Genomic DNA, 12,163 nt, shown 5'->3' with positions numbered 1-12,163 from the left:
ATATATCATAAAATATCAAATATTTAATCAAAAAAAAACAAAAAATATATATATTATTTTATTATATATCTTTGTCAATATATAATAAGTGCTATTTAAAGTATGCATATACGGAAGTAAAATTATTTAAAAAAAAAAAAAAAAAAATTGTGTTTATATTTTACATTATGACCGCATAAACTATTATGAAATATACAAAGGTTTGAAAAAAAAAAACAATCTATTTATTTTTTATGAAAATATGTTATCTAAATTTAGTTTAAAAATAATAAATGGTTACAAAGTACTTTATACAATTCAATAATTTAGCACATGCACATGTAATAATATAAAATATTTTGTAAAATATATTTTTCCTTTTTAATAATAAAAGAGAAAGGTTATTAAAAAATATATGACTTATAAGGTATAAGTAAAGAAACGATATCTATAAACTGTATAGCATATAGCTTATTTTTTAGGGTGAAGTATAATTACGCTCTGGCGAAGGTATACATATAGGCAATATTGAAGGCGTTTTCAAAGTTCAAAGCATAAAGCAAAGCGACATAACGTGACATAACGTGACATAAGCGTGCATTGATCAGTCGAGGTGAACCTACGAGATGAGGGGCGTGTCGATAAAGCAGCTTGACGCTATAATAATGCTGGATGAGGATGGGAAAAGAATTGCAGTAAAATATTATACGAACGTGTTAGAAAATAAAGATGACAATAAGAATCGAAACCAAGGTGGAAGTAATCTTATGAATAGTAACCAATTATATAGTAAAGAAAATATGAATAGCTTTTATGATGAAACATATAATGATTTAAAGACAGTAGATGATCAAAAGCAATTTGAACATGATATAGTTGATAAAATAAAAAAAATGTCATCACTAATGAATGAAATAGAAATCGTAGTATCAAATCAATATATTATATTATGCTTACCAGTGAATGATATATATATATTTGTTGTTGGAGATGAAAATAGTAATGAACTTGTTTTATATGAAGTTATGAAAGCAATTCAAGACTCTTTAAATAATATTACAAATAATAATATTGGAAAAAAACAATTAATAGATAAATTAGATTCCGTTTTTTTACTTTTCGATGAAATTATTGATAATGGTATTATTATGGAAACCAATTCAAATATTATAGTAAATAGATTATATATGAATGAAGGAGATATACAAGATCTAACTTCGTTAAATCAAGCAATATCTTCAGCAAAAGATAATATAATTAGAAGTTTATTAAGTGGTGCATAACCTTTTTTTTTCATTTTCATAATCAATTTTGTCATATTATTGTTTTGGTTTTCCATAGAACATGAACGATTCCAATTTACACTAAAAAATTTTTTTTAATAATATTCACCTCCTTCATTTCGTACATATTTTATCCGATATATGATTTACATTTTTCATGGAATACGTGCACGTGACTTGCATGTGCTGCGTATCCTGTGCAATGTTTTTTTGTTCATATCTTTGATATTTATCAAGTTTAAAAATTAATAAAAATATAAAAGGCAGCATGCCACTTATGTGTGCATGCACAAAACAAATGGAACACGAAATGGCATGAAAATTAACATGAAATAGCATAAAAATTAATGTGAAAATTAATGTGAAATAGTAAGTGTAGGCACTGAGCAGTGCCACAATGATGGGTCACCCGATTTCTTCGCATCATCTTTATGAGTCCCTTAAAGGATGCTACTAAAATGGGTTGAGAAATGTAGACAAAAAAAAAGTAACATTATCAATTAGTATAGCAAATGTTTTACAAAATGGTTGGTGCTTATTAGTTTATTTTTTTTCATCTTTAACATTTTCTGAATCTATTTTTTGTTTTTTTTTCTTTTCATCTTTTTCTTTATTTTCATTTATATTATTTGATTTTTCTGCATTTCTTTTTTTTTCTTTACCACTACTTCGTTTGTCAATATCCTTTTCTCCTTTCCTTTCTTTTTTGAATTCTTCCGATTTATTCATTTCATCGTCTCTTTCATACTCTCTCTTTTTCCCTCGTCCTCTATCTTTCTCCCTATTCCCACTTCGTCGTCGGTCATCACGTCTCTCGTCACGTCTCTCGTCATATCTGTCGTCACGTCTGTCATCATATCTGTCGTCATATCTGTCATCATACCTGTCATCATATCTGTCGTCATATCTGTCATAATGTCTGTCATACCGGCCACCATACCGATCGTCGTATCTTCCGTCATACCGTTCGTCATACCGTCCTCGATATCTATCTCGGTCTCTATCTCTGTAATCCCTCTTGTGTTCGTCTCTCTTCCAATATTCCTTTCGGTACCAGTTCCTTTCCCTGCTCCGGCTGTCCCGACTCCACCTATCCCTACTTCGCCTGTCCCTGCTCCATCGATCTCGGCTTCGTCGGTCTCGACTCCATCTGTCTCTACTTCGTCTGTCCCTACTCCATCTGTCTCTACTTCGTCTTTCTCTGCTTCGTCTGTCTCTACTTTGTCTTTCTCTGCTTCGTCTGTCTCTACTTTGTCTTTCTCTGCTTCGTCTGTCTCTACTTTGTCTTTCTCTGCTTCGTCTGTCCCTACTTCGTCTTTCTCTACTTCGTCGGTCCTTGGAAATGTAACTTCCTTTTCCCCACTGGCTATTCGAATCGTAACCAGTTCGATATTCGTCAGATGGTTTTCTCTTTTCTAAGTCATCATAGTATTTCTTATTATCAGTTTGATATTTGTTCATATATTTACTTTGTTTATCTGCATTTTTATATCTATTTTCATACTTATTTTCATATCCATTTTGTGAACCTTTGTCATATTTTTTAGATGTATACCCATCTTCTTTACTAATTATTTCTGTATCTGGAATATTATTTTCTTTTTTAATGTTTTTATTTTCAAAATTGTCTACATAATTAGATAATATTTTAGCATCTACTTGATCTGTTTGACTATTTTCGTGTACTCGAGTTATATTATCTAATTTCTGTTTTTCATTTATTTTGTTTTCCTTTCCAATCTTAAGTTCGATTTCGTTGGCAGTGTGTCTGTTTTGTATTCCCTGAGGGTCGTTATCTGCGAAGTGAAAAAATAGTTGGATTCGTTAAAGGGGTGCAAAAAATTCGAAAAATTCAAAAAATTCAAAAAATTCAAAAAATAGTATGACATGTTTATGGCATTTCCAGCCCGATGAGCGACGTACCTGGTGGGAGGGAGTGGACCATTTGGGAAGTCAACGGTTGAGGAATTTTGTCCGTATGCTTGTTCATAAAATATATTTTTCTGTACTTTCCAACATTTAAGAATCTAAAATTTTCTTGTATTTTTTTTTTTAAATTCATTTTTGGAGCATCTCGTTTTTTATAACTTTTTGTCATAAAGCTATGAGCAGCTTTAATGTTGCATCTTTGTTGAATGGGTTCAGGTAAAGGATGAGTTTTAAACCATGGATGATTTAAAGCATCATGTGCTGATATTCTTTCTAAAGGATCCCATTTTAAAAGTCTTTTGAATAAATCTAATCCTAATTCTCCAACTCCATGTAAATTTTTTATAATATTTTCTGTTTCTATTTTTTTAGTTTGATTTAGATTATTTATATTACTTGGATGTATTGGATTAAATTGTACTTTATTCCATAATGGCAATCTTTTCAAAAACTTATAATCATTATTATTAGGTAACCCTATTTTATTTACTATAACTTTTAGAATATCTGATTCATTGTCTGCAGTAAATAGAGGATTACTTGTTAATAACTCTGCTAATACACATCCACAACTCCACATATCTACACTAGATGAATAATTCTCTGAACCTAATAATAATTCAGGGGGTCTATACCATAAAGTAATAACTCTATTTGTCATGTTAGATGCCAAACTATCTATATGATATCTAGCTAACCCAAAATCAGCTAGCTTCAATATACCATTTGCATCCATTAATAAATTGGCTATTTTTATATCTCTATGTATTACATTATTTTTATGACAATATTCTAATGCTTGAAATAGTTGGAGCATTATATTTTTTACTTCACCTATTGTAAATAAATTCATATTTTTATATCGATCTTTTTGTTGTCTTTCTTCCCGTAATAATTCACTATACCCAGACAAATCAAATGGCACATACTCAAAAACCATCCATATAGAAGCGCACTGATTTGTCTTCCTTTCCAACAAATCCTTCGTGCGCGATCGAGAGTTGCTACCACCAGAGCTATCCGAACTGTCCGAACTGCCCGAACTATCAGACGTTTCAGAATTGTCAGACGCTTCGGAGCTACTGCAACTTTCGCTACTTTCATCCGAATCTCTGGGGTTATCTTTTACGTTTAAAAGGCGGTTGCTTTTTTCAAAATTGTGTAGTGCATCATTTGATTTGACTTCTTCAGGTATAATATTCGTACGAATGACACCAATAAGTTCAACAACATTTTTATGTTGTAAAGAATTAAGTATAGATATTTCTCTTATATAAGTTTTAGCTAACCCTTCTTTACTTCCATTTAATTTTAATTTCTTTAAAGCAATTCTTTTATTATTTTCTATATCTTCAGCCATCCATACATCACCATATGCACCTTGACCTACCTGATGAACTTTAACAATATTTTTTACTTTCATTTGTATTTCTCCTTTTATAGAATATAATAATAATTCATGTATTAAATTATTTTCATCTTTTATTTCATTTTTCATTGATTTTAATTTAACTTTTTTTATAATATCTTTTTTTATTTTTAAAATTGCATTTGAATCATCCATTGAAGAAAAAAAGGAAGTCAAATTTTTATTCCCTCCATTTTCTTTTCCTTCACATAAATTTGGATTATCATTTATTTGTTCATGTTCGTCTTTTTCAGATGAAACATCTTTATTAATTCCATCCTTTTCAGACGCATTATTAGATTCGTTTATTTTTGAATTTACATTTTCTTCTTTATTTAAATCGGTTTGTGTTTCATTTTGATAATTTATACCTTGATCAACAGTTGGACCAGAGTTTAGGTTAGAAAATAAATCAGGGTGATCTTCATTTTGACCAGCTTCCTGATTTTCACTTTGTACCTCTGTTTCACTGCGTAATGTTGGGCTATTTATTTGATTATTTTTTGTCTTCTCTCTTTTATATATATTTAGAATATTAGCCAAGCTAATTTTATTATTCCCTGATATCATGTTCATTAACTGGTTATCTTTTTTTATTAAACTTGTTAATATATCTCTTACAATTTTTTTATTTTTACATTTATTTAAATTTAAAAGATTATAATTTATGTATATATCCCATAACATATTTATATTTTTATTTATTTTATCTATATTATTATATTTATTTACATTAATTTTATTCCATAATATTTCCTCTAGGTCTACATTCTGAGGTAAATACGATTTCATATTATTCGTTTTTCCAACCTTATCACTGTCCCTTACTAAACTGTTTGCAACAACTCCATGCTTACTTGTTGTATTATTACTGTGTATATTTATGTATCCCAAAAAAGGATTATCATCATTTGTTTTTTGAGATTTATTTAAACTTTCATACACGTTTAAAGCATCTTCATCACTTAAATTATTAACAACATCGTCAATATGATTCCAAATTTTATTTTGAATTTCTTCTTTTTTTGTAACACAAAAATCATATAACAACTTATTTTTTAATTCAGAAAGTTTTGATAAAAAACATGGGTTCTCTATATTTTTTAAAAGTTCATTTTGTATATTATTTTCAAGCGTATTTGTTTCTAAAAAAAAATTTTCAGTTTTCGAACAAAAATGTTTTCCTGGTCCTCCTCTGAAAATATTCAGAAAAAATTCATCTTCGTTTTCTTCAAATTCATTCATCATGTTATTTTTTTCAACAAAAAAAAACAAAGAGAAAAAAAGTTATGTGGAAAATTCACCACACTCATTTTTTCATTCCTAACTAAATATGTATTAAACTATCCCATGAATCTTTTTCCTTTTATTTCTTATTTTTACAAAATCTTGATTTTATTTTTTTATTCACTGATTTGTGCTTGACTAAACAGTTAGCAAGTACAATTATGTGAGCTTAAAAATATTTTTTTATCTCTTTATTTTGAATGCAAACAAAACGGAAACTTAATTTGGATAGCCTATGTTCTTACATATGCTTATTATGTCGAAATATTTTTCAAAATTTTTTGTAGCCATTTAAAATAATTTTAAAAAATAAACACAAAATTGTATAATTATTATCCTTGTTTTTTTTTAAATAATAACATAGATATAATGTAATCAACTTGGGAATTTCAGCAAATGCATGTAGTAGCAATTTTCGTATTGTTTAGCTATACAAAAGGGAAAATAAAAAATATGTAAACTAACTTGATGAAACAAAATATTCACATTTTGTAGTCAAATTGCGTTGTTATTTCTCTCTTATAATTATATGCATTCCCCACCTTTGCCAATTCTTTGTAAATTCTTTGTAAATAAATAAACATAATGTGTGAACTACTGGGAACATATAAAAATAACTTTGCGATAGGTCATACTATAACAAATATTCTTAAAAAAAAATTTTATTTATTCTTTTTTTATCTATGAAAAATAAAAGAAACAATAAACAAACTTATTTTGTAAAATAATAAAATTGTGGAAATGTAAATAATTAGGTATGCTATATTCATAATCAATTTGTCTTGAAAATTTTTTGCCGTACATTTTGGCCATATACACATGAAAAGGGAAAGAAAAGGAAAAGAAAAAGGAAAAGAAAAACGAAAGAAAAAGGAAAAAAAAACGAACTTACTTTCAATCCAACCCAAATATTCTTTCCTTATTTATTTTGTCCATCCAGTGAATATTTCGCATATTTAGTAAATTCTAATTATTTCCTATTTTTTAAAATTGTCTTAAAAATAAGCATATATATTCACCAACATATGAATATATTACATTATAATGACAAAAAAAAACATACACATGCTTATGCGTATGTACAGATGTTACACATTTCTTTCTAAAGCTCTTTCTTTTCTTTTTTTTTAGTATTTATATTTTATAAGTGTATTTGTTTTTTTTTTTTTTCTCTTTTTCTCCTTGATAAAAATTTTGAGAATATGTATGCATAATCCAGCATATATTAATGTGTATACACATTTTAATTTTTTATTTATTTATCAAAAATGTAAAGGATAATATATTATTTTATTTATTAATTAGCATTATTATTTTTTTTTGTTTAACTAAAAAAAATTACTTAAATATAAATACGATTATTTATAAGGCTTAAAAGCTGATGAATTTGCGATAAAGGTATTAAATTACCAAACAGCTAAATATGAAAAAAAAAAAATATGAACAAGATATGAAAAAAAAAATATGAACAAAAAGAAAGGGAATAAGGAAGAGGAATCAAACAAAATAACAAATTTCTTTAAAATAAAAAAATGTAATATAAAAAATGCAGAAACTATAGAGTTTTCTGAAGAATATAAAATACAAGCCAATCATGACAAACCGTCTGAAACGTGTAAATTAGAAACAGCTAATGATAAAAAAGAAACAATTCTCAAAAAAAATCATGACGAATTTAATACTAACCTTTTGTTACATACCAATCAGACGATAAATAATATAAACAAGCCACACTATGAAAATGAAACGAGCACACAATACCGCTTACTATCCAATGATACGAACAAAACAGAGCCTAGCTCACCACGTCAATCACAATATATGGGCACCATACACACTACTTATAACACACAAGAAAATGATGAAAAAAATACACAACTAAAATCAATTTTATTTAATGGTATAAAAAGGACAAATAGTAATGGATTTATCTTAAAAAAAAAAAACAAAAAACAAAAATTTGGAATTCTTGATGATCAGGAAAGAATATTACTAAAAGACGCGAAATTAAATCAAATGATTTCGGAAAATAAAAAAAATGATAATCCCAAAAAGCGTGGGAGAAAACGAAAAAATTTATTACACAACCAAAAATGCTTAAAAGAAAAAGAAAGTGAAGAAAAAGCGAAAAAAAATTATTTTGAAAATTTCGAGAAAATGGCACCAGGCTTGTTCAACATAAATAATATGAACAGGCAAGGTAAAAATGACGATATAAATAAAGCCGAAATGTGGAGCGGTGAAAAAAGTAAGGGAAAAAAAAATTCTGTTATAACACTTTTTGGTGATGATATAAAAATTAAAGTCAATGTAGACGAAAATGTATCATCAGATACTAATTCCGATTTAGAAAATAGTTTTACAATTTTTCGATCTAAAAAAAATTATAAAGAAAATTTAAACACAAATCAAAATAATTCAAAATGTGTTGACAACATTTTGGGTATATGTATAGATAAATGTAATATATCAGATGAATGGGAAAGAGAAAGAAAATGTTCCTATAAAAGAAATTCGATTTCTGATGGAGAAAATTATAATTATAAAAATTATTTGGTTAACATGTCAGGTGAAAATATAACAGAAAAAAATAATTGTGAAATAGCTAGTAAAATAAGTAAAAAATTTTCAAAGCATAATTTATTTGATGATACAGAAAATAATAATGAATATAATACTTATTTGTCTATATATAGTGATAATCAAACAGATTATAGTGGTGTGTTTAAATCGGATGCAGAATTGGAGTCTAAAAAAAAATATACGAGCATTCAAAAAGGGATCCACAATGATGAGCATAGGAAATGTCATGTAAATTCAAGAGCTAGCTGTATTACAAATACTGATATAAAAAATAAAAATAATATTATCAATTTAAATAGTAGAAGATCATGTTGGGGTATGGATTTTGAAACAAATCTAATGATGGACAAAACGACGCCAAAGAATAAGTTCGAAAAGTTTGAAAAGGTTGAAAAGTTTGAAAAAGACGAAAGCAGTAGTAGTAGTGAAAATAAAGAAATGCAAAATAATATTTCATGGGCAGATAATAATGTATTTTGTAAAAGCTCAAGTATAATACTTAATAAAACTACAAACTTAACAACCAAAGTAAGTGTAGGGAAAGAAAGCCAAACTAGTATGTCAAGGAATAGTGCTTATAAAATATACACACAAGGAATAGTAAGTGACATAAATAAAGTAGACCAGCATAATTTTACAGATAATTTTAAAGATAATTTAACATTTATAAAAAATATAAATGAAAGTAGTAGTATAAAAAGAAGAGAAATTATACAAGAAGATAATCAAATTGAACAAAATAATATCAACAAATTTATTAATACTTATTATGAAGTAACAAATAATATTGAAGAAAAGTTAATAACAATCAAAAAGGATTTAAAATTAAATGATAATGTAAAAGATATATTAAACGAAAAAAAAAAAATAAAAGTTTTAAGAACTTTAAATAAACACTATTTTGACAAAGAATATAATGATTATAAACATTTAGATAATGGGAAGTATAAAAAAAATAACTTACACGAAAACGGTTTGAAAAAAAGTGTGTTTGCCTTGATAAAAGATGAATACAATAAACCTCTTACATTTTTCATCATAGGGAGGTTTACATTTTTTAGTAATTACGTTTTATGTAAAAAAATAAAATATTATGGATATAGTGTGTCCAACAATTTAAGACGATGTAATGCCATACTTATAGGACATGGTATAAATCCAGAGCTTCTTAAAAAAATTAAAAAATTTAATGGATATATCTTTAATGAAAAAACAATTTTATCACATTTTAAAATAAACATTAATAAATATAAAAATTTATTTATTCCTATAAACAAAGATAATGGAAAAAGATATAAACAACTAATAAATGAAACGAATATTAAAAATTGTTCTATACAATTATTAAATAATAAAATTCATAATTTTTGTAACATTATAAAATTATTATTAATACGTATTAATAAGTTTAATTTGGATAGGCTAGACAAAAAAAATTTACTTATTTTTAAATTAAAAAAATGTGCAAATAATTTTTTTTTATTTTTACATAATATAAATTGTAAACAGTTCAATTTTAATTTATCCGATTTTTTATATTCCTTTCAAAAAAATTGTTATCACATTTATGAATATGAAATTGATCAAAATAATTCCCTTAAATATTTTTCTTTTTTAAACAAGCTTACCCAAATATTTTCCGAAACGTATATTCATCATGACTTAATACATATCCCAGACACTGTCCAACGAGACCTAGACAGTTTGCATTCGGTTATAAGCTCTGGCAAATTATACGAAGAAATTGAACCGATTCAATTAGATAGTATAGACGAAGCAAACATATACAATGATGACACATCAGAGTCGAGAAGTGATTCCTCCTATGGATACATATCACCATGTTACAACTTCAATGACATAAATTCGGATGACGAAAATAATAAATCAGATATAGATGATAAAAAAAGGAATGATATTTCAAATTTAAGTGAAAAAGATATTAAACAAAATATAAAAAAATGTGAAAAACTAAAAAAAATTACAAGCTTATGGAGTGTTTTTTTTAGACCCAATAGTTTATATGAAATATGTGGACATAAAAATGAAATATTATATTTATATAAAATTTTAAAAAAAAAATTTCCAAATTTAGAGCCAAATGAAAACGAAGAAAACAATTTGAATTCAAACCTAATAAACCAAAATGAACGAATAAAAAATTGTGATAAAAAAATAATGAAAACTACAAAAAAGTCTCAAAAAAAGCAAAACTCCAAAATAAATTTTGCAAAAAAAACAGAATCCTATAATTCAGATGATATAAATAATATTATTTTTATTATATATCCACCAAATTGTTGTGTAAAAAGGATAGTAGAATTGATATGTTATTCCTGTGATTTATGTCCTATATATGAAAATAAGGTTCAAAAATATAAAAACATTAATTATTTTTTTAAGTACACACACGGTTTAAAAGCAGTATCGATCTATAATGCGAACAAGCTTGATAAATATGCCTTACTCGAATTAAATACAAGAAATGATATATCTATTTGTTTATATGAAGATCCAAATTATAATATAGATAGTGAATACAACTTACCATTGCTAGATAATATAAATCATATCCTTGTAAAATTTTCTTACCCTTGTAAAAAATCTGTTTTTTATAGGTCATTTTATGTTGCATCCTGTGCCATTAAAAATTTAAAAAAAAAAGAATTTAAGATGTTGTTCGAAACGTGTAAGCTTAAAAATTCTACATATTCCATTGAAAATTTGTATAACAAAATTCATTTAATCTATTCGTATGTCAATTATGTGGAAACAAGTGGGAGTCCATACAATCAGACTTTACAAAATAGTGAAGAAGATAATAGTGTTACAAAGTTTGACAAAACAAACTATCCATCTTTCCCAAACGACATCATAAAGGAATATGTTACGAAACACGTTCTAAACAAATTCATAACTACAAACTATAAAGAAATAGAAGACAAATACTTATTTTGTAAACCCCAAAATTTGTATTCCCAATATTATGAACAAAATGAAAACAAAAAATGGAGTAACAAACAAATGGTGCAACTAAATAACGACTACTATTTTTATAGAGGATTTGAAATTGAAGAGATCGAAGATATTGTTTATGAATATTATGACAAACTTTTTATAAATAATAAAGAATTATTTGTTTTATCAAATAGAGAAGATACATATAATAATGATATAAATTTAAGTGATGATAGTTTAAATTATTTTCAAGATAAAGACAGCAAGAAAAAAGAAAAAATTTTAACAAAAATATTGGAACTATTTTTATATTCCTCTATTTTAATAAAATCAAAAGATATTAATATTTTATTAATTGCTGTTGATATGGCAATTTATTGGAATAAATTTTTTTATATAAATCCGTTAGTATGTAACACAAATTATAATAAGACAGTTAAAAAAAAAAAAAAAAAAAAAAAATTATATCTATATTCAAATGACGAAACATTAAGTAGATATTGTAATAATAACAATTTTCTTAATGAAATCAAATTAAAAGACAATTTGAAAAATAAAATTGAAAAATATAATAAAATATATACAGAAAAAACGAAGAAATATAAACAACTTATGGTACATTTTAAATGCCCATTCAATTTTTCATCTGTTTCCGTTATTTATGATATTTTACATACAAATAAAATAGCTGGCTTTAATATAAAAAAGAAATAATTCTTCCTTTTCTTTAGCTACT

General features: G+C 25.9%; 3 protein-coding genes across 3 annotated transcripts; 2 read left to right on the top strand and 1 right to left on the bottom strand.

Moving 5' to 3' along the window:
* Nucleotides 1-605: 605 nt before the first annotated feature.
* On the top strand, nucleotides 606-1,262 carry PCHAS_0726500 (coatomer subunit zeta, putative; the record flags this gene model as incomplete). Its single annotated transcript, XM_737669.1, has 1 exon — nucleotides 606-1,262. The coding sequence occupies one exon, from the start codon at nucleotides 606-608 to the stop codon at nucleotides 1,260-1,262; it is 657 nt and encodes a 218-aa protein (XP_742762.1).
* Nucleotides 1,263-1,805: 543 nt separating this feature from the next.
* On the bottom strand, nucleotides 1,806-5,847 carry PCHAS_0726400 (cdc2-related protein kinase 3, putative; the record flags this gene model as incomplete). Its single annotated transcript, XM_016797741.1, has 2 exons — nucleotides 1,806-3,058; nucleotides 3,186-5,847. 2 exons carry the CDS (start codon nucleotides 5,845-5,847, stop codon nucleotides 1,806-1,808), a joined length of 3,915 nt encoding a protein of 1,304 aa, XP_016653666.1.
* A 1,503-nt stretch (nucleotides 5,848-7,350) lies between these two features.
* PCHAS_0726300 (conserved Plasmodium protein, unknown function) lies at nucleotides 7,351-12,141 on the top strand (the record flags this gene model as incomplete). Its single annotated transcript, XM_730212.2, has 1 exon — nucleotides 7,351-12,141. The coding sequence occupies one exon, from the start codon at nucleotides 7,351-7,353 to the stop codon at nucleotides 12,139-12,141; it is 4,791 nt and encodes a 1,596-aa protein (XP_735305.2).
* Nucleotides 12,142-12,163: the final 22 nt, after the last annotated feature.

This window comes from Plasmodium chabaudi, assembly GCF_900002335.3.
Source record: "Plasmodium chabaudi chabaudi strain AS genome assembly, chromosome: 7".
NCBI lineage: Eukaryota > Apicomplexa > Aconoidasida > Haemosporida > Plasmodiidae > Plasmodium > Plasmodium chabaudi.
This window is presented reverse-complemented; position numbering and strand designations above follow the sequence as displayed.